The 24493-nt window shown below is 41.5% G+C and overlaps 1 protein-coding gene across 1 annotated transcript in view; it reads right to left on the reverse strand.

The window, feature by feature from the left end:
* Positions 1 to 24493, reverse strand: part of LOC126456197 (dynein axonemal heavy chain 8-like) — a 503569-nt gene that overhangs the window by 428726 nt on the left and 50350 nt on the right. Inside the window, exon 8 of the mRNA XM_050091951.1 lies at positions 8551 to 8719. Coding sequence (XP_049947908.1) covers positions 8551 to 8719 — 169 coding nt within the window. The remainder of the gene's footprint in view (positions 1 to 8550; positions 8720 to 24493) is intronic.

The raw sequence follows: 24493 nt of genomic DNA on the forward strand, positions 1-24493 counted from the left end.
GTCCTTAGGTTAGTTAGGTTTAAGTAGTTCTAAGTTCTAGGGGACTGATGACCATAGCTGTTAAGTCCCATAGTGCTCAGAGCCATTTGAACCATTTGAAGAAACCAAAGACATTTGCTAAGTCATTCTCCAACATAATTTTCGGTTATCTTGAAAGGAATTTGTCTCATTTCTTTCATCGTCTGCATTTCATATAGCGAGGCTGTTTTCTCATTCTCTCTGTGCCGTGGTGTATACATTGCTATCTGAAACTTCCTGGGAGATTAAAACTGTGTGCTGCATGGAGACTTGAACTCTGGACCTTTGCCTTTCAAGGGCAAGTGCTCCACCAACTGAGCTACGCAAGCACGACTTACAACCGTCCCCCCCCCCCCCCCCCCGCAAGCACGCCCTCACAGCTTTACTTCCGCCAGTACCTCATCTCCTACCTTCCAAACTTCACAGAAGCTCTCCTGCAAACCCAGCAAGACTATCACTCCTGGAAGAAAGGATATGTAGAGACATGGCTTAGCCACAGCCTGGGGGAATGAAATTTTCACTCAGCAGCGGAATGTGCGCTGATATCCTCCAGGCTGTGGCAAAGTCGTGTCTCTGCAATATCCTTTCTTCCAGGAGTGCTAGTCTTTCTAGGTTCACAGGAGAGTTTCTGTGAAGTTTGGAAGGTAGGAGATGAGGTACTGGCGGAAGTAAAGCTGTGAGGGCGTGCTTGCGTAGCCCAGTTGCTAGAGCACTTCCCAGTGAAAGGCAAAGGTTCCGAGTTCGAGTCTTGGGCTAGCACACAATTTTAAACTGCCAGGAAGTTTCATATCAGGGCATACTCCACAGAAGAGTGAAAATTTCATTCTGGAAACTTCGCTATCTGTTGTGGTGATCAAAATCTTTGACAGACCGGATAATTTTCCTCGAGCTTTCTGCTCTGTGTTTGCTGATTTGTGCGTATCCGTAAATGTTTCCTGTTTGACATGGCTCAGAATTTCACGTGATAAGATTGAGGATAATCTTTTGTACATACCAATCAATATTCGCTTCACTTTTTTTGAGACACGCATTTAGGTCACTGATTACATCATTTCACCTGTGGATCTTGATTCTGTATATCTGTACTTATAGGACTTTTCTTTGTAGAATTGTAGAAAGTAAGTTAAGTGTGGAAGAGAGAGCTAAGATAACATAGCAATATGAAGTTTGGAAATTTCGTTGCAAAGATTGTAGAGAATGGATTGCAGAAATTAACCGATGTTAGATGACAAAAAGACTCTATTTTTAAAATTGAAGCTACAAATAATACCCACAGAAGAAGAAGGACGAAGACAATATCTGAAAGTTTTTATGTGCTGGCATAAGCTGGCGCCAGCGTACCATGCGGCATAGAGGTCACAAGAAGATCGATCAGGGCAACGACAGACTCGCTGGAAACGCGCCGCCAACGTCCTCTCGGCCACCAGTATTTAGATAGCCGCCGAGGATCGGAGGGCCAGTTAGTTCGAGTCTGTCATCGAGCGTGTCGCCGAGTTAGAGCCGCAGTCACAGCCTCTAGCTCCGAATCAGACAGCAAACAGCGACCAGAATAGTGTTCATAGCGGACTTTGTACTTCACTAGAGTGAGGCTAAAGTGGACTAGAATAGAGAGCTTGTACGACAGCACATGGAAGAACGAGTTCAGTAGCTTTTTGTCTATGTTAATAAATAATCCAGTTAATAATTGCTTGCAGTTAGTGTTACAGAAAGAGGATACCACTCACCGAACAACATCCTCTCCTTGCTTACCTTGGAACAGATCTACAGTGACAACGAGACGAAATAAAAGCTGGCAACGAGGATTTAACAGATGGCAACGAGGATTCAACATTGGTGATGAGAATAATTTTGTGCTGATATTTTGCTTGCTTCTCTTGTGTTTCAGATTGCAGGGGTATATAATTGCTAATGAATTGTTGTGTTCTTGCATGTCTTCCAGGAAGGGAGACGCAGAACTAATAAAATTTCTCTCTTTTTTTTCTATAACGTATTTGTGTAGACCATGATTACCCCGCCCCCTCCACCTCCTGCTCCGCGCCTCAGCCGCAGACGGCCAATGTAATGGATTTAACACAAGCTTTTCAGTTTCAGAATCAAGAAATTGTTGTCTTGTTGACGATGGTACAACAACTTCTGGCTGCACAAGCAGTGTCGTCCGCACAACAGAAGCCAGACGACCGACACACCCAACTGTCGCCGAACAGCATACCACCGTTGCGGCAATTTAACGACACAGAAGAGGAATGGCGTGAATACCTGACAAATCGCATTCAAGGTACTGTGAAGCTACAATACCTCCTTTCGATTGCTCGGTCCCTAGTGTTCCGGTTAATACGAAGACTCTAATAACTTTGTAGCGCATGTTACATTGACAGACAATGCATAGCCTAAGTTGTTCTGGACACATCACGTTTCAAATGCTTTAAGAGACAAAGTAGCCCAGAGGAATGTGGTATCAACGTTCGATATCACACTTGTTAGGGGTTGCAGATATCGACCGCTGCGCGTAACAGATATCGCTGGACCCGAGAGTCGCGACCAGCGCCGCTAGCGCCGCTCCGCGGCTTGTGCCAAGTATCTAGCGAGCTCTCGTCCACTCTTGCTCGGGACGTCAACTAGGAATGTAGCATAGCCTTCTGCTGATAGGAAGCAATCTCTAACAAGTCGCTTAGTCAAGTATGGCATAAGTAATGCCTCTCTCGACATGTTTGTAATTATATGTATGCAGGATATGAAGAAGCATGTAACACAAGTTAAGTACAATATATATTATTTTTTACCAACGACTGCTAATTATTTCAGTCGTTGCAGATGGAGACCTTGCAGCCAGCACCTTACCGACTTCGCTGCCAAACCTGCAATATATGTTTCTATTTAGCATTGACCACCTATCATCATAACAAATGACGACGAGAATCATAACAAATGGCGACGAGGATGACGGTCCAGTTTTTTTTCTTTTTTTTTTCTTTTTTTTTTTTCTTTTTTTTTTTTTGTTAAATAGGAGAAGACGTTTATTTCATTTGTGTTTGCAATATTTCTATACTATTTACCCGGCTGCGCCACCCATCCTCTCCGATTTGTATGACTGCCGTGGAAAAGAGGTACGCATTTTCCGCACAAAACGTGCACCTCAACAGAATTACCGTGAGTGGGTAGCAACTTTGCAAGGCCTCACTCGCGACTGTGAATTTTCATGTTCTTGTGGAATATCATATTCTGGCATCATGGTCCGGGACGCTACTGCGCAAAACGTGTCAACACACTCTTTTTCGAGTGTTGTCAGAAGCACGGCTAAAGTGTCATCTCGAAAAGCGTTACTTTTTTCAAACTGAACTACAGTACTTAGGTCATGTGATAAACAGTCAGGGTGTGTACCCCCTCCAATCTCATCTGCTTGCAATCCGTGATCTGCCTGTTCCTCGGAATGTGTCTGAAATGCAGTCAGTACTAGGCAAGATGAAATAGTACATTCGCTTCATACCAAATGCCACACAGATCACGGCTCCATTGCATCGTTTGCGTCGTAAAAATGTTCCTTTTGTCGGGACTAAAAGCTGTCAATACGCGTTTCAGAAACTCAAAAATGCTTTGCTTAGTGAGAGATGTTAGTGCATTTTGATCCTGTCAAGTCGGTAGTTTTGCAAGTCAATGCTTCTTCCTACGGAATCGGCGCTGTGCTTTCCCACAGAATTGGTGCTTTTGCCTCAAAGTTGTTACCTCGAACTCAGTGCAATTATTCTCGAATTGAAAAAGAAGCTCTCGCTATTGTGTATGGTGTGACAAAATTCCATCACTATTTGTATGGTCACAGTTTCTATTTAGTGTCAAATTACAAGTGATGCAGTCCATGTTTCATTCGTCAAGCCGGTTCCTACGCGCACTGCTCAAAAATTGCCACTCTGGTTGGACTTTGTTACTTTCGCAGTATCTGTATAAAATTGTGTACAGACCTACGACAAAGCATGCCAATGCAGACGCCCTATCTCGCTTTCCGATTGCCCATACTCTGATTTTGATATATCTCACATCTTGTTGGCAAACTGATGCACAGGACTCTGAATTGCTGGAATCTTTTCCATTGAACTACAGAAAGATTGCACAGGCCATGGAAGCAGACCCAGACCTCAAGATTTTGTTGGATTATATTCGCACGTCTTGGCCTTTTTCACTGAACAGTATCCAGAGCTCAGTTCAACAATGGACAATCCGGTATGCTTATTCCCAAAGTGTTGCAAAAGGATGTGTTGCGATTGCTCCACCATGGACATTGGGGAATTGTTCGCATTAAACAGTTAGCGCGACAGCACTGTACTTGGCAGGGTATGGAGGCCACATTGAACATATGACGTCACAGTGTCGCGCATGCTCCGCGACAGACAGTCTCAGCTCGGCCTAAGATTCAACCGCCATACCAATGAGTGCACATAAACTTTGTAGGACTACTTTTTAACACCCGTTGGCTCATCGATGTGGACTCTGTTAGCAAGTTTCCATTTGTGGTGCCTATGAACTCTACCACATCACATAGTACCATTCAAGCGTTGTCCTTAGTATTTTGCATCGAAGGTTTGCCAGAAGTACTAGTGTCGGGCAATGGACCACAGTTCACTTAACGTGATTTTGAACAGTTTTGTGAACGAAATGGCATTCGTCATCTGACAAGTGCTCTGTTTCAGCCACAGTCCAACGGAGAAATAGAACGTTTCCTACATACTTTCAAGCCACAGATGTCCAAGCTTCGCACCACCCTCACGTGGGAACATACACTGTAACTCTTTCTCGCCTCCTATCGCTCCCACCCACGAGACGGACCATCACCAGCGGAACTTCTGCATGGCCACCACCATCGGATGCTGCTCACTTGCTACACCCACCACAGCATCTGGCGCTGCCAATGGTCTGCATGTATCACTTTGTACCGTGCGATCTTGTTCTTTTCAGGGTTTATGGCAACCGTGGAGCTGGGAAAGAAACATGATCCAGGAACGCATTGGCTCATATATGTGCTTAATTGCAGGTCCCGATGGTTTGCAGCGCCACCACGAGAACCAAATTTGTGCATGTCATTTACCCCGTGAGTCTGCTGCTTTTCTTCCCCCAGATTCATGGCCTCATGGGACCACGTAGCCTTCGCGGACACTCGCTGGTGCCACCAGGGCACCCCAGGAGGAGCAGATGGACGATGCGCCTTCGCCCCCTCCGTCGCCTCTCGCCGACCCCATGGACCTGAACCCGCCATCGCCATCGCTGTGGCCGTCGCCGTCATCGCCCCAGCACACGCTCTCAGGCCTGGATGTGTACCCTGGCAGCAGTTTTCCAGAGGATGTTTCTGTTGTCTCGCAAGCCAGATGGCGGGGTACAGTCAGGAATATGCCGTCCTCCACAGTCATGGCTCCTGGTTCATCTCGACGTCGACTGTCCTGCCTCCCCTCCCTCCCCGTTGTTGTTCGCAGCCTCACTACATGACAAGGATGCAGCATTATGCGGAGGGAGGGGTGGGGGGTGTGGAGAGGAGGAATGTGCTGGCGTAACCTAGCGCCAGCACACCATGCAGCTTAGAGGTCACAAGAAGATCGATCGAGGTCAGTGAGAGACTCGCTGGAAACGCGCCGCCAACGTCCTCTCGGCCACCAGTTTTTAGATAGCCGCCAAGGATCGGAGGGCCAGTTAGTTCGAGTCTGTCATCAAGCATGTCACCGAGTTGGAGCAGCAGTCACAGCCTCTAGCTCCGAATCAGGCAGCACATAGCTGCATAGTGTTCATAGCGGACTTTGTACTTCACTAGAGTGAGGCTAAAGTGGACTAGAATAGAGAGCTTATACCACAGCACATGGAAGCACGAGTTAAGTATCTCTTTACATTAACAAGGAACCCAGGTATTACATGCAGTTTGTGTTATAGAAAGAAGACACTGGCCACCAAACAACATCCTCTCCTACTTCCCTTGGTACAGCTCTACAGAGACAACGAGATGACATAAAATTTTATATGCAAGGTTTCCCCATTCCCAATTCCATGATGCTTGTTTTTATGTCTTTCGTTACAATAAATGAAATACTGCCCAAACACCCAATGTAAATTCCTTGTGGGGTTCATGACTCCACTGGTAGTCAACAGAACAAAAAATCCTGGTAGTAGTTGGGTTGAAATCTAAGAACAAAGAATACATGGAGTTTAGCTTCAAATTTCACCACACTTGAGCTTTTCTTGGTATTTGCTATCCAGAATGATTCAACGGACGATTAAGTTTTCGTTGCGACGTCATATCCTTAAACCATAGTTTGCCATCTGCATTGACACGATTCAGTATTTCTACATCGTTGTTGACTTCATCCAGCAACACCTGAACAACTCGCAACGCCGCTCTTTCTATTTTGGAACAAATGTTACGTTTGACGTTTCAGACGTTTCGTACCCAAAACCTCTGAGAAAAATTCATAGAACGAACCAGTTGAGACGCCATCATAAGCAGCGGTTTCTTTCAGAATCATTTCATTCACTTTCCGCACGATTTCATCGGTTAATAATGTGCTAGGGCTTCCAGGACGTTTAGCCATCTTCAAAGTCTTCGCGGCCTTCTTCGAAAAGTTTACACCACTCACAAGTATTTGTGTTTCTTTACATCAGCTTTACCAAAAGTAATTTTTAATGTTTCTAAAAGTTTGCTGCACCCTATTCCTCACCTATAGTAAAATTAATACAACTTCTCTAATCTATTTTTATACAAAATAAATAGTCGCCGATACTACCAAAGCACATAGTCTTTTTCACAAGTGACAACAGACTAAACATGCAATATGGCTAACTCTGAACAGACATTTTTCAGACGCGTTTGCCAAGACAAGAAGTCGCGCGAATCGGGCTGATATAACACGGGAAATTATTACAAAATGTTTGTCACTTTTTGAACACATCTCAAATACCGCTTTATTTACATATATAAAATTGGACGCATCTGTGTATGTGTGTGTGTGTGTGTGTGTGTGTGTGTGTGTGTGTGTGTGTGTGTGTGGTCGACTCTCATTTCATATCTAACGCTCTGACTATTTTCTTCGTGTACAGGCAAAAGATGAGCTGCGCAGACCGGAACCAATAACCTTACATGAAGTGGAAGTAACAATCACTGTTGTGCCTCCCTGTGTTCTACGTGGCTGTTGCAATCATACCCAGTTGATTACGACAATATGTTGCCAATAAGAGGGTTTTATGTGAAATTTCAAATGATGTCAAACAAAACCATAAGATCTGTTGGAAGAATTATTAAATTTCAATGGAGATATCAGCTAATAAGATAGTTTTTTAAAAAGTTTGTAGTCAACCACAAGTGTGGAAGTATATTTAGAGTCGCATTGCTGTACGAATCCAGTTAAGATACTTTGTTCGCCTACATTTCATGCGAGAACAACGGAATAACAAAAATCTACAAATGCAAGATGATCCTCTCCATCTTGTTTGTACTCCTGTGCATCTACATAATCTTCCGTACCTATTTCGTACTACGAGTAAACAGATAAGGCAAATTTTCGTAACAGCGTGGACTACTGTCGTTCGCCCCAATGACAGCAGTGACCCTGTTCGTGGCATGATCTTCACAAGACTGTTGTTGGACAGTTTAGCTAATGTATGAACATTCAACATAAAACTATAAAGATATTCAACAATGCTACACCCCCTCAGTTGCGAAGTATTCTTTACGATCACAGGGAGAGATATCGGATACTAACAACCATCATCGAGTTACTAGAATGTTAATTGAATGGTTCTACCTCAGTTGTAGAGTGATGGGGGAACTACTATCTTGCTGAACGTAACACTTATACAGACAAGCTATAGTGATACCCTACCATCAGTTACCTCAAGATCAAAATGACTTGTACTAGAGCTATATAGGATTCTACTCATGGTATAAATGCTTTACAAATTCCTAATTTAATATCCCCCGTGTAACGGATGTTGTCATACCGCCTTACGGTTTGATATCTCATGGTTTGCTGGATTCTACGACACATAGGTAATAGTAAAACAGCAATGCTCACCTAAAAATGAAATCATGCGTCTTTTGATGGGTTCCCTTTAAATGTAACTGTTTTCGACAATGTCACAATTTTGGGAAGCGGTCTTTGCTAAGTTTGTGGAATAATGATTTTGCAGATACCACCATGTGATGAAGAACCTGCAGAGACTTGAAAGGCAACTAATGGGTGAATAAACACTTAAAAAAGAAATTCTAATTGATTGCTGTTTCTGCCTGAATCATAATATCTTTAACTTTCACTCGCAAAGTTCAACAATTTCCAGAACGGATGAAACAAGTTCACTCGTTCTGCGTTTCTCGATAGTTTCGTCTTAGTACAGTTTGTGATCATTAGACTACAAGCCTAAACCATTTCGAATATTCTTCCTTTTGCCTCTTCCAGTACCGCTAATGAGATAAAACAAGACTTACCGAAGAAAAATTTTGCCTAAATGTGTTACGGATAGTGATTGTCGCTAAAACAAAAGTGTCGATGCAGATGAATCGTTACTTACATCTTTGAGGAAGTTCTCCATGTCTGTGAGAACTGTGTCGGCTTTCTCGAAAAATTCCGGAATGCGGAGTGAGGTCCACGTGATGCTGGAGAGGCCATCCTGGAAGGCGCGGTCCAGCTTGGCGAGGTGGAGACGCATCAGCGGGATGTATAGCTCCGGAATCCTCTTCCTGCGAGTTAGAGTTGTCATTACGGCAAACGAACGCTCTTATCACATATGACTCTTCTCAGTCAGGAGGGGATAAAAGCAAAAATTAATCACAAAGTTCAGCGGCAAACGATCCACGCTTTTCACAAATTAAGGTAGGTTCGAGGTCACCTATTCGCGGTTATACTCGCTACAAATTCTAGAGTACTAGACTGATACTATGCTCAACTTTATGAGAAGTAGCTACATATATCTGCTTGTAATAATGCATAAGTGCCTTCATTTTCTCTAAGCCTGCATATTATCGGATAACCATTCGAATCAACAACAGTGAGAATATCTTTTACAGAATAAAGGTCAGTTCACACTGTACGTCACGGAACAATCTACATCTACTGTAAGTAGGCTGTTTATGTTTTCTCTATGTAAGTAGGCTGTTTATGTTTTCTTATTGGCAACGTTACGTAGCGCTCAATATGAAAATCACTGGCTGTGCTGTGTGCAGTCTGTGGCTAGTTTGCATTGTTGTCTGCCATTGTAGTGTTGGGCAGCGGCAGCTGGATGTGAACAGCGCGTAGCGTTGCGCAGTTGGAGGTGAGCCGCCAGCAGTGGTGGATGTGGGGAGAGAGATGGCGGAGTTTTGTAATTTTTCATGAACTGCTATATTTATATATGATGATATCAAGGTAAATACATTGTTTGTTCTCTATTAATATCTTTCATTTGCTAACTATCCCTATCAGTAGTTAGTGCCTTCCATAGTTTGAATCTTTTATTTAGCTGGCAGTAGTGGCGCTCGCTGTATTGCAGTAGCTTGAGCAGCGAAGATTTTTGTGAGGTAAGTGATTTGTGAAAGGTATAGTTTAATGTTAGTCAGGGCCATTCTTTTGTAGGGAATTTTGAAAGTCAGATTGCGTTGCGCTAACAAAATATTGTGTGTCAGGTTAAGCACAGTCATATGTAAAATTCTTCAAAAGGGGACGTTTCATATGTCGACCCTTAGCCGAGGATACCTCACTGGAATCTTCTGATTTTTTCTTGTAGTTTGTGTAATTAGTGTAGATTTTGTTTATTGCTAGCGCGTAATTGTAGAGAAAATCTCCTTTGTAGTTGCAATCTTTCATTGTTGTACAGTAAAACAGTTGTGGCATGCATGTAGATTTGCACCAACTATTTCGCAGCTGCAATTAACTAGATATTATTTTCAGTGCTATTTTAATGTGTTCTCTTATTTTTGATCTTCAAATTGTGTTTTTCTGTGTTGTCGTGTGAAATACTGTGACAATAATGGCGTGTGAAAAACGTAATACTAGGCTCCAAAGTAAACTCAGAAATGACAGTGAAAATGAAAGCAGTATGTTAGCGCCACCGCGTAATGAATTAACTGATGTTCAAAGTAGTAATTTGGTAATTGTGCATAGGGAAATGGAGCGGGCTGCAAACAATGGTGTACACAGTGAAACAGGTAGTGAACAGGGAAGCATTATCGATCGATCGGTCGGCAACAGATCGCCTCAGGAATCAGAAATAACAGGACACAATTTCGCAAATACTGTAGATTCAGGTTTTGGGCCATCACCGTTTTCTCAAATAAGTCAAGACACATTTTCTGCTTGTCAAAATGTGAATGTTGCCGGTGCAGATTCACTGCCGAAAAGCACTGAGGAACATGTTTCAGACACCAATGCATTGTTATTACAATTAATACAACAAATGGGACAAACACAGCAAAAGCTTCAAAAGTTAGACACACTGGAACAAAATCAGAGACAAACACAGCAACAGCTTCAAAAGTTAGACTCATTGGAACAAACTCTTGAACAAACGCGTGAAGATTTAACTACTGAGTTACATAACATTGAATCGAAATGTCAAAAAGTCTGTAATGACGTAAAAACTCAAATTTGTGAGCATTTCCAACCTATTTTTTCGCGTCATGAAAATGCATTACAGAATCACGAAGCAGCCATAAAAGAACTGCAAACTATTGTTCATGAAAATCACAACACCTTGCAAGCTAAAATTGACGCAGTTGCATCTACCGATTCGGTTACGCAACTTGCAAAAAGTCAAGAAAACTTAAAAGACACAGTAGATACGATTTCAACACAAATGGACACTCTGAAACTTGGTTCAGAAAAACACACTGAGGAAATGTGTTCACTATCGGAGAAAGTAGCCGAACTTTCGGATCAGGTCACTAACTTATCTACAAAGGTAGATGATGATCTGAATGACACAAGACCCGTAGCCTTCACTGACACAGAAGAGTATGAACAAATAAGAAAATTCAAACAAAATCAGAATCAAATTAATACACAACACCAAAGAGAAATCCGGGAAGTACAAGATCAGCTGACACAGGTAATACAAGAATTACGTATTTCAGAGGACACTCGCGCTCCAACACGGGAAGAGGGACTTAGAAACACGGAAAAGCTGCAAAATAATAACACAGGGCATTTCGGAAGTAATGAAAGAAATTGGGAATGTGCACCGAATTTTGAGATGGAACGGCCGACACGACCTAACAATGACCGATATGCGACTCGCCGACATGATGATTTTGACTATAAGCTGTTCATTACTACACGTAAATTCAAAACATTTAAGAATTCTGGCAACGACATTCATCCACAAGCATGGCTCCATCAATTCTCGCATTGTTTTCCTCCCAACTGGTCGTTAGAACACAGATTAGTATTTATGTGTGGCTACTTGGAGAATGAACCAGCTGTAAGAATGCGATCGGTAATTCACGATTGTCACAGTGAAGGAGATTTTTATCATGCCTTCCTCTCAGCATATTGGTCTCAAGCTACACAAGACCGGGTAAAATATAGCATCATAATGATGAAACATTTCGAACAATCTGAATTTTCCAGTCTTGTGAAATATTTTGAAGACATGTTGCACAAGAATCAGTACCTGTCAAACCCATAGAGCCCCTCAGAACTCATCCGCATTTGCTTAATCAAATTACCTGAACATTTACGACACATTATTTTGGCAGGGCGTTGCAAAGACGACATTGAAGCATTTCAGGGACTGTTACAAGAATTAGAAATTGACACTGACAATCGCGGAACGCGAAACCAGGAACACAACAATTACAGGTCACATCCGTCGCAATTCCGCGATGAAAGAAGTAATAACTTGACACGACAAGGCTATTCTCACAACACAAATCGTGACCAAAACAGACACCACCCGTATGACAACCGTTGGCAGAGTAGTAATAACTACAGGGAAAGATCACCTCTCCGTGGTAATGACTATCACAGAGACAATAAGAGAAACAGACAATATGGGAACCAAAATAAATACTATCAAGGGAGACAGAATAATTTCAGACGCAACAGTTCAGCACGCAGTTACGATTCAGGGAGAAATTCTCCACCACGTGACCGACACGAAAGAAACTGTGTAAACTACCGACAAAACGACAGACCTGAATTCTATCAGAACTGGCGAGCTTTAAACAGAGCTGGGCCCTCTCGGCAAGGCGAATTTGTAGAAGTTAGGTCTCCTAATCCCAGTAACGACGCGCGCCAACAAAGAAACAGACAATGACTCACACCGCAGGCAGCCGCTTGCGCCGGCTGGCTCAGAGAAAAATAACATTGACGCTAACCTTGAGCAAAATTCCAGTATTCTTTACGGACGAATACCGCATGATAATTGCGTTGAAGTTGAAACGCTGCGCACTAGAAAGAGTAAAGGTTTACACCACATTTCACATGTAAAACCATTTATTGAGAGATAATCTGCTTTTTAACTTTGTCTTTGCCATAAAACTTTTCACTTCACATTTCTAGTATGCTTTGTCAGACTTAAGAATCTGTTAACATGCAACAATGTTTGAAGTTAAATATCCAGCCAAGAACCAAGAGAAATTATTTAAACAGAAATGACGAATGCATTGTTATAGTGAACAGACGTCACAGTGTTATTGTGTGTGTACATTCTTGCTTGTTTGTTGCACGATTACGTAACGACTATCAGGCTTACATACTTAGGACACATACTGGTACTGCTAAGGAGATTTTAATGCAACATTTTGGTTTATTTGAAAATACATTCTGAATTTAAAGTACTTTCTGTGAGATACCAGACGACACAGTGGTTAGTTTATGTGACAGCTACACGATTTTTATCACGACGCTACTAATGAGTGACAATTTACAATGTTGATTTTGCGGTGTTTCTGTTTTATATCTGCACAGTTTTTCTGTATTATTCTGGAAAGTAAAACATGTTTTAGTAGTAACTTTTATGGTATAGCTACAGGGAGACAGCCTTTTCTGTAGCACAACAATACGTTACAGCACAGTACTTTCTTCATCACGGCAATAAGCGTAATAAGTATGATATCTATACGCAAAGCATTTCACTTTCGTTTATCATGAGGTAAGTACATTGGCTTCTGCAGAACTTAGCTTTCGGAGGACGATAACTACGACACTTCCACACAGATTATGTTGCAACAAGACGCACATTTAGCGCTACAGTACACGTATTTGAGTGATTAATTTTGTACTTGAAACATTTATTTTTAAAGATTTTTTAATTACAAAGAAAGTTTTCCGTGATACATTTCATTCCATTGCTGTAATTTGTAACACCTGAGGGTATAATTACATTTATCCTCAGGGGGGTACACGCTTACTTTGTGTACCATGTGTTTGGCAAGCACAAGGAACCCTAGCTAATATGGTATTTGCTTATACAACTTTACACATCGGTACCATATTTCTCTAACACACAAATTACACAGCTATCTGATCATTTAACTGAGAGATAAACATTTTTTTTACTATATCAGTGACAGATGTTTACGTAATTACACAGTTGGATAACTTCACACTTATGAAACTGTTTTTTGTCTGTACTTTGTAAACTGTTCATATTTTTTCGGAATCATTGTGATACTATGAGAGCTTTGAATGATGTATTTGGTAAGGGAGCATGATTTTAAAGTACGTTTGAGGCAGATGACACTTTTGACATGAGCAGAGAATTTTTTTAGGCTTAGAAATTATTGGAGGAAGCTACGACGATTTTGAGATTTGACTGAGGTGTTATGATGTTATTTTTACGACGACGATGTGTATTATGCTGCAGAGGTATGTTTACGATTAATAGGCTGAGGCTATATGAGTTATTTGATTATGCTTCATATTTATAATGACGAAATATTGACGAGTGTTGATGGATACGTATATGTGTAATAAGGTAAGGAGTAATGAATAGTGGGGTAGGGACTCTTGACTTATGGAAAAGGATGTTGGAAACCAAGAATCATACTTTAGAATTATGAAATGTGTGTACATGTGTGAATCATGTGTGAATGTATCACAATGCCATTGAAAATTTTTTGGACACTGTTATATTTACAGGATTTTGATCTACACATTTGTAACACAAATTCTTGACCTGCGAAATATTATTATATGAGACTGTCACTGTAGCGGAAACCGGTGTCGTAAATAATTCGGTAAGAAAATTAAGTGACCACCTGCACGTAATGCGTCGTGGGCACCCAGCTGTGTCAGACGCCTGGAGAAAAAGCCATTAGCGCGTGCCTTTCAGACCACAGGAAAAAAAAAGGGAGGCCATTATCCTGGCCATTGTCATTCCTTTAGAGAAAGCATCGCAAATCCGACACGCTGATTACTTGGAAACATATCGTACTTTCTGATATTTACTGAAATGCCTAATGAAATGACAAGAAATAGTTTGTCTACACACCTGACTATGACTACTGTCTTTCTAGATGAGAGATTTTTTTACTACTTACGAAATGCCACATGACTATTGAATGATATTTTTATGCTTTGGTTTGCGTAATTGCTTATTTCACTTGATATCTGGTTTCCAGCTGTGTTGCAGCATTGCTTTTATAAAATAAAATGCATTTGCTAATGTGAACACTTTCTGTCAACAGATCTATTAAATAATAATTTTGTGATCCACATTCTTCAAAAAAGGAGCACTCGGAAAGGAAAGAACAATAAGAAGGGACTAGTAACAGTAACTGCATCTATAATTTTCTTTTCAAGTACTTGGTAATTTCTTTTGTAGAATAATTTGTGGTGCACCACTTTAATTACATAGACATTAAGATGTGAATATACATTTCCCTTATCTGCATTGTTGTTTTTACTGTAATATTTTTTCTGCTTGAGCTATGTCATGTTTACGTATAAGTTACTGCTGTTTGCCAGGCATAGTGTTACTGAATTTGACTTTGTGTTACTCTGCTAAGCCAGTTTTACTACTCATTTATTTTTATTGTTGCTGCACATTGGCTTATATTAGTTGTAATTTATGCTGCTTGCTTTGCCTTTTGTATTTTTTATCATTGCTGTTTGTATTAATTGTTTTGTGCTGCTGCATTGCCTCGTCCCTTAGTTTAATATCTGAGCTCAGTAGATTTAAGTTAGCTTAAGAGGGGGTAGACTATATAAGAACCTAACTATGGAGAATAGGGGAAGAATGCTTTGAAAGTTACATGAAAACGATTTGGGCCTAAATGAGTATTGTACAATGAGCCAAATTTATTTTGAAAGAAATATGAATAGAATACAGAAAGCAGGTATGGATAGGACTTTTTGGGAATAATGACGAATGAAGGGAGATCTCCGAGAAATAAAGAAAGTTTTGTTTGCAAAATACTGCAGTACAACAAACCCTGTCCTTTCCTTTTGTATTATTCCGCTATATGTTTATGTACCCTTGTGTATTTGTCTTTTTCCTGCCTTAATGTGTTTAGCTAATAAGAGCTATGTTGTAGAATTTTTCTGATAATATGTTATTTTCTTTGTAAAGATGTTTAGACATTATTTATTCTGTTCTCTTTAATGCTCATGTGTGAAGTTGATGTTTCAAAAGTTATTGTGATCTTTTATGTATGTACTCATGTCATAATTTCACCGATGTATATGTTAGTTCGATTCTTTTGTAAAGCCTGTACTACAGATGTTATCTGTATTGTTATGTTTTTAATAATGTATTCTGTACCTTTGTTATTGTATTATTATGTTATAAAATTGTAATTGTCACCAGTTCATGATATTATTAACTTGTTAGTTACATTTCACTGCACACATTTCTGTTGGTCATAGTATATGGACAATATGTGAGAAGTTGGGACTGTTAGTGTTTGCACGTGTGTTAATAATTCAGCAAGGGACTGGATAACAGCATTGCTGGTTCTAAGAACAATTTCAAAAACTTTGTGAGTGCACAAGTGGTGGTTTATGGACTTGCTATATTGTCTGCAAGACTCTTCGATGGTGATTGTGCACCTGCACAGTCGCAACGGATGGCTGCTGGCCATTTCTACAAGGACTACAGTGGGTCTACACCTTTGCTGACTCACCAGTACCATTATTTCTACAAAGCCTGCAGTGGGTCTGCACCTCTAGTGGCCCACCAATACCGTAATCTCTACCAGGACTACAGTGGGTCTGTTCTGTGATGACCTACCTACCAATATTCTTCAAAACGTCGAATGACTCTGCTGTGGGTTTGCTCTGTTGTGGCCCATTACCTGTCTGCATGTCGAGAGTCAGCACTGTCTTTCCATTGGAAGGACAACACTACTTCTTCAAGACTGCATGGAAATCCACTACTTCTGTGTGCATTTTCTTTTACTGCTCAGACTTTGAGAAAAACACTGCTATTCTCCTGTTATGTACGATTAGGACTGTCTTTATGGACTGTGAGAAATTTTTAGCTTTTGACCAACAATGTATCAATAAGTGTGTGCATTTTATATCTTTGTTACTGTAATTATGAAAAATTTTATCAAATCATTATTGGCCACTGCCCAAAAAAAAAATTTGTAAAATTTTTGTGGGGAGCATGGGGGCTATGTAAGTAGGCTGTTTATGTTTTCTCTATGTAAGTAGGCTGTTTATGTTTTCTTATTGGCAACGTTACGTAGCGCTCAATATGAAAATCACTGGCTGTGCTGTGTGCAGTCTGTGGCTAGTTTGCATTGTTGTCTGCCATTGTAGTGTTGGGCAGCGGCAGCTGGATGTGAACAGCGCGTAGCGTTGCGCAGTTGGAGGTGAGCCGCCAGCAGTGGTGGATGTGGGGAGAGAGATGGCGGAGTTTTGTAATTTTTCATGAACTGCTATATTTATATATGATGATATCAAGGTAAATACATTGTTTGTTCTCTATTAATATCTTTCATTTGCTAACTATCCCTATCAGTAGTTAGTGCCTTCCATAGTTTGAATCTTTTATTTAGCTGGCAGTAGTGGCGCTCGCTGTATTGCAGAAGCTTCAGCAGCGAAGATTTTTGTGAGGTAAGTGATTTGTGAAAGGTATAGTTTAATGTTAGTCAGGGCCATTCTTTTGTAGGGAATTTTGAAAGTCAGATTGCGTTGCGCTAACAAAATATTGTGTGTCAGGTTAAGCACAGTCATATGTATAATTGTTCTAAGGGGAAGTTTCACTACATCTACATCTACATCCATACTCCGCAAGTCACCTGACGGTGTGTGGCGGAGGGTACTTTGAGTACCTCTATCGGTTCTCCCTTCTGTTCCAGTCTCGTATTGTTCGTGGAAAGAAAGATTGTCGGTATGCCTCAGTGTGGGCTCTAATCTCTCTGATTTTATCCTCATGGTCTCCTCGCGAGATATACGTAGGAGGGAGCAACATACTGCTTGACTCCTCGGTGAACTTCAACAAAAGCCCATACTGAGCTACTGAGAGTCTCTCTTGTAGAGTCTTCCACTGGAGTTTATCTATCATCTCCGTAATGCTTTCGCGATTAGTAAATGATCCTGTAACGAAGCGCGCTGCTCTCCGTTGGATCTTCTCTATCTCTTCTATCAACCCTATCTGGTACGGATCCCACACTGGTGAGCAATATTCAAGCAGTGGGCGAACAAGTGTACTGTAACCTACTTCCTTTGTTTTCGGATTGCATTTCCTTAGGATTCTTCCAATGAATCTGTCTGGCATCCGCTTTACCGACGATCAACTTTATATGATCATTCCATTTTAAATCACGCCTAATACCTGCTCCCAGATAATTCACAGAATTAACTGCTTCCAGTTGTTGACCTGCTATATTGTAGCTAAATCATAAAGGATCTTTCTTTCTATGTATTCGCAGCACATTACACTTGTCTACATTGAGATTCAATTGTCATTCCCAGCACCATGCGTCAATTCGTTGCAGATCCTTCTGCATTTCCGTACAGTTTTCCATTGTTACAACCTCTCGATATACCACAGCATCATCCGCAAAAAGTCTCAGTGAACTTCCGATGTTATCCACAAGGTCATTTATGTATATTGTGAATAGCAACGGTCCTGCGACACTCCCCTGCGGCACACCTGAAAGCACTCTTACTTAGGAAGAATGCTCCATAAAACTGTGGGAATTCAGCCGTAACCAGACATTTCGGATGAAAACCGTTCAACCATTTTCGGACCGAGCCGGGAAGGGCTGACGGTAAGCTATTTTTTCTCCTTTATTATAATTTCATTCCCTTGTCCGACAGGACGAGGGCGGGCTGACAACGCAGCGATCCTGAACTCTTCGATCAAACGAGTTTAAGAACACAAAGATGAGATGTAAACTTTAAGAGGCTGAACTACATGCAGATGTTTTGTGATACATAATATAACGCTTTCCAATGAGGAAAGTTGAAATAATGCACAGGAAAAGGTTGCACGTCATTTAAAAACTATGTGTTTCGAGAAAATTAAAACTAACACTATGCTGTATCATACTTCACTACCACTTGTGAGGGACCTGCAGTAAGAATGAGTAATGCGGAGAAGAAATATGGAGCGGTCTTTTGGGGTAGTTAAAAGTATTTGTGGAGCTACTGGTTTCAATAAATTTCTTTTATTTCCGTCAATGATCGTAAAACGTCTGGTCCTTAGACTGCCGGTTTCGGTCAACAATGAGCATCCTCAGATATGTTTTATAACATGTCCTAATTCCTAAAACAGATCTGAATATGGTCACTGTGATCACTGTCGGTGAAAAACGAAATTTATTCTCTTCCTGGATCACTGTTTAATCCGCGACTACTTCGCAGCTTATGAAACAATTGAGTTCAGCTAGGTTGGGGCAAAGCTATCGCGATTATAAGATGGCTTGGTTGGGGCGGTAAAGCGATCCCACCCACGTTATACATCGGTAGAAAGAGCCAAGCACGTATAAGTACATTGCAAATCACTGTTGAAGAAATATGACATGGGCGCAGAGATATCTGCATATACGGCATACATCTCTGCCTGCAGTGTAGTATTTCTTCAACTAAGATTTGCAGTGTAATCAAACGCATTTGGCTTGCCCGACGAGTAGACAAAGTGGACGGGAGCGTTCTACCGTCAATTATTCCCGCTCGCTTCAAAGATGGTTGAACAGTTTTAAGGCAAAATATCAGCAGCAGACAAAGTTTGGCCACGGCTGAATTCTTGCAGTTTTATAGATCAAGTAAAACACCGCAAGAATATGAAGACTCACAGTCCACAATGTCTTTCAAATTACGGCATTCGACTGAACGGTACCCTGAATGTTACCATAAAGCGTTCTCGGGAAGAAAGTCTTGACGATGATGGAACACACTGGCGTTATCTGCTAATATTGAAAGTTAGCCCCCTCTTGCCGCGTTCGCACAGGCTATAATACTGAATTTTGTGCATGCGTGTTTTATTAATATTTATTGTATTGCTTGGTTTGTTTTGTGATAGATAGCAAACGTTGCATAAGTACTTCACCTTTTTGCTATGCATGTTCTCCTACAAAAAAGACCAAATATCCGAAAGTGAAAATATAATTAGGTTTCACAATACCTACACAAAGAAAAGCCTGCACTGCCATAAAAAAGAATATAAATAGGTAGGAAAGGTTTTTTTTAAGAAAATTACTTCGGCAGTGAAAAGTCACTTCTATTGAGTGAGAAAAAAGTTAATTTGACAATATTTTGGCCATTATAAAGAAACCAGGACACAAAAGATTAAAAAAAGGACATATCTACTACCTCCTAAATCTTACTTGACGTTTTCGTAAGAATATATTTTGGAGAGCATATGAATGTTGCTGTTCGGATACGTTGAAACGACATTTTTCCTACTCTTTCAGCTGCCAGCAGGGGGAAATTTACCAAATGACATTTGCCAAGAACATGCGCAATGAATTTTTTTTCTGATTATGAATAACATTGGTAGTTCATATCCTTGGTATTTCCTTAATGGTGATACTATATTTGGACTTTTTGTAACGCAGACTATCTCTCATAATCTCACTTTCACTGTTTAATACTGGGCTGAAGAGTAAGACCCTACGTTGACGTACCGTCTAGTGTGAACACATCACCATTAGTGGTGCCGTTCTGTTCCATGACTGTCCGTTGACGTCCAACGTGAATCGTGCATAACGCTGAGAAATTATCCTTCCGCACCAAGGCTACTGTACTGACAACGAATAAGACAGTTATTCAGTTTGAGAGACATTTATGAAGCTATCACGATGTAGTATTATAGTCTCAATTTCAAATAAAATAAGCAATTTAATACATTAGTTCTGTTCTTTAATTGAATGCTAGAGGCTGACTGAAGTATGTTGTGGGAATGTAACTGACTGCAGTGAATTGAAAAGCAGAAAGTATTGTTCGTGTATGAATTCCTTAGTTCCTCTTAACGTGTCATGGCAAATTTAGCTTGTTTACCCTATCCAGCAATATTCATTTCCATTTCCCACTCATTCCAAATCACTGCAGGAAACTATGGCCAATATGTTTCCATTTTTATTGACCAATCGGGTTATGTGATGCAATTGTGAAAGACGCCGGACTGGACTCTAGGAGGAACGGTCACTTAGATTTGGGTTTTGCGTCGTTTTCCTAAATCGTTATAGGCAAATGATGGAATGTTTTGAAATGGACGTGCTCGAACTCCTTTCCTACTTTTGTCCGTCTCTAATGACGTATTTGTTGACGTGATATTTAACTACATTTTCTAAGTTCTATCGAGAACTATTTTCGAATATTCAGAAAAAGTAGGTTTAGTGTTTACAACCAAGCAGTGTAAACTTCTTTAGATGTTCACTACGAAAATAAAAGCACAAATACACTGAGGTGACAAGTCATGGGATATCTCCCTATAGCCGGCCGGAGTGGCCGAGCGGTTAAAGGCGCTACAGTCTGGAACCGCACGACCGCTACGGTCGCAGGTTCGAATCCTGCCTCGGGCATGGATGTGCGTGATGTCCTTAGGTTAGTTAGGTTTAAGTAGTTCTAAGTTCTAGGGGACTTATGACGACAGCAGTTGAGTCCCATAGTGCTCAGAGCCATCTCCCTATCTCGCTATACCGTGTCGGACCTTCTTTTGACCAACGCAGTGGAGCAGCTCGACGTAGCACAGACTCAACAAGCCGTTGGAAATCCCCTGCATAAACAATGAGTCATGTTGCCTCCGGAGCCGTTCATAATTGCGAAAGTGTTGTCGGTGCAGGATTTTGTGCAAGAGCTGTCCTCTCGATTATGCCCCATAAATGTTCGATGGGTGGCCAATTCATTCGCTCGAATTGTCCAGAATGTTCTTCAAACCAACTGCGGACAGCTGTGGCCCAGTGACATGGTGCTTTGTCATCCACAAAAATTCCATCGTTGCTTAGGAACATGAAGTCCATGAATCTCTGCAGATTGTCTCCAAGTAGCCGAAAATAACAATTTCCAGTCAATTGTGGGTTGAATTGGATCGGAGGATATAGGGTGTGGAGGGGGCAAGCTTCCCCAACTACCGAGGAAACAGAAGGTTTGCAGAGGGAACTAGGCCTACCACACGTGCTACAGCCACTATACAATGAGGTGATAAAAGTCAAGAGGTAGCGATAGGTACGTATATAAATGACGGTAATATCACGCACACAAGGTAAAATAAAACCGAAGTGCTGTGGCAGGGCTGTCATTCCATTTCGGAAATTGTTAGGGAAATCGGTATTGCGTGATACACAGTATCCCACACCATTAGGGAGCCACCAACAGCTTGAATAGCTTCGAAGGATCTGCACCACACTCGAACTCTATCATCAGATGTTACCTGCTGAAATCAGAACTCATCTAAGTATTCAACGGTTTTAAAGTCGTCTAGGGTCCAACCGATATGCATTCGAACCCAGGACAGGCGCTGCAGGCGATGTGCTGTTAGCAAAGGTACTCGCGTCGGTCATGTGCTTCCACAGCCTATTAAAGGTAGATTTCGCCACAATGTCCTAACGGATACGTTCACCGTACGTTCCATATTGATTTCTGCGGGTATTTGACGCAGTATTGCTAGTCTGTTAGCACCGATAATTCTATGCAACCGCCGCTGCTCTCGGTCGTTAAGTGAAGGCCGTCGGCCACTGCGTTGTTCGTGGTGAAAGGTAATGCCTCAAATTTGACATTCTCGGCACACTCTTGATACTCTGTATCACGCAATACCGATTTCCCTAACAATTTCCGAAATGGAATGACAGCTCCGCCACAGCACTTCGGTTTTATTTTACCTTGTGTGCGTGATATTACCGTCATTTATATACGTACCTATCGCTATCTCTTGACTTTTATCACCTCATTGTATAGTGGCTGTAGCACGTGTGGTAGGCCTAGTTCCCTCTGCAAACCTTCTGTTTCCTCGGTAGTTGGGGAAGCTCGCCCCCTCCACACCCTATATCCCTGTGCACTAGCTCTATTAGCGCTCAAGTAAAAGGACACAAATAGCATGTGTGGAAGCAAATACGAAAGCTATCAGGAAAGTAACTTCCATTATCATATGTCATGGGAAGGGGAGGAGGGAATGGACCAATCTCTTCACTGATTCACGTAGGAAGCTGCTGTGGAAGAACGTGTACAACATTGCTCCTGGTTTACCCACAGTGGCCTTTCAAAATGAATCGTAACCGAAAATCCCACCACATGTGAAATCCGTTGTACAACACGGATTTAGTAGCAAACGGTCTCAGAGTTTGGAAGGTAGGAGACGAGGTACTGGCAGAAGTAAAGCTGTGAGGACGGGGCGTGAGTCGTGCTTGGGTAGCTCAGTTGGCAGAGCATTTGCCCGCGAAAGGCAAAGGTCCCGAGTTCGAGTCTCGGTCCGGCACACAGTTTTAATCTGCCAGGAAGTTTCAGTCTCAGAGTTGTTGACATCATCGCAAAATTTGTGCTGTATCTGTGGTAAATGTGACTACTGAATGTGTTGTGTCTCAAATGTGTCATTTGTTTAGGAGTGCAAGCATAAATATTCATGATCACGAAGGAACTGGCCTTTCGTCTGTAGTCACCAATGAATTAATGCAGAAAATTCCTCAAATGTCGGAAAATTTTGCGCAGTTTTCTCGAGATGTTTTGCGTGAGATCGTGACTAAACGTTTATCATACCACAAGATCTGTGCGCGTTAAAACTCCTTTCTGGAAACCATGATTTAACGCTGATTAAGACTTTCAAAATGTTCTCATTGCAATTTCAGGTGGCAGATTTTGTGGAGAGATAATTACGATAATTGATCCATTAACATATCCACAGAACAAGCAGGTCTTGTTGAAGGAAAAGGATCTTGTTAACAGATTCTAAATATACAACAAATAATCGAGAAATCGCGAGAGTTCTGTAGTTCTGTGTTCATTTACTTCCTTGGCTACAGGCAACTCTTTGACTGTGTTTCTGGGAAATGTTGCCATAGCTGCTTGCCGAATTCGGTGTAGCACCACACTTGACAGCATTGTTCAGAAGTCTACACAATAATCACCTCTCATCTGTAAAGACAAGTGCTGACACATCTGATTTCTTCAGTGTATCAAAAGATGTCAGATAGGGTTGCGTTCTACCCCTTCAACAGTACAACATCTATGCAGAAAATGTCATTAGGAATGGTTTTGATGGTTGGACTAAAGGCATCTCAAATGATGGTAGATTCCACTTTCCTGGTGACACCGTGCCTTTAGCCAACAACGAAGATGAATTTTCTGAGCTACTAACAAAAGTAAAGGACAGTAGTCTATCATATGGATTGGACCTCAAACGTAGCATGTCAAAATTCATGATAATAGATCGAGAAGCACAGGTGCAACTCACAGGTCGATTAAAGGAACCGAAAGTCGCGTTTTCCTGCATCTACCTTGGGTCAACCACCTGTGACACGAAAAGCTGGGAAGATGAGATAAGAAGACAGATAATAGTATGGCAAGTGCCTATGAATCAGCTGACCAATAAGAGCAATAACGAACACCACAAATGTTAGGCTTGTTGAAACACTCGTGTTCCCCGTCTTCTTTTATGGTTGCGAAACATGGTCACTTAAGGGTAGAGAGAAGCTGCGTATTGATATATTTGAGCTTTAGTGCTGGCGCAGGACTGAAAGAAGAACGAATGTGCCCATTATTGAGCAACTCAGAATCTCCAGGCGCCTTTCTTCTCTCGCCAACAACAGAATTTTTCAGTTATCTGGTGATATTGTGAGAAGTGATGGAGAAAATTTCGAGGAAATGATCATGGAGGGGAAGATCGAGGGCAAGAGACTGATGGAACGAGCAGCGTGCAGGTGGATATATCAAATCAAGATCTCTGGTCTATCTTTTCAGTAAGCTCTAAGAGAATCTGGTGACGTCCAGAATGTAGACGCTTGGTTCGTGGGGTCACGGCGCTCAGCAGTGACTTGTGATGACGGTGATGATGATGATGATGATGATGATGATGAGGTATGACAAATTAACTGTCAGCGTGCTAGGTTGCGAAACAGAGAGGTGAGCCAGACAGCCTGAGCGAGGTTCTCGGT

Source organism: Schistocerca serialis, chromosome 2 (assembly GCF_023864345.2).
Source record: "Schistocerca serialis cubense isolate TAMUIC-IGC-003099 chromosome 2, iqSchSeri2.2, whole genome shotgun sequence".
Classification (NCBI taxonomy): Eukaryota; Metazoa; Arthropoda; class Insecta; order Orthoptera; family Acrididae; genus Schistocerca; species Schistocerca serialis.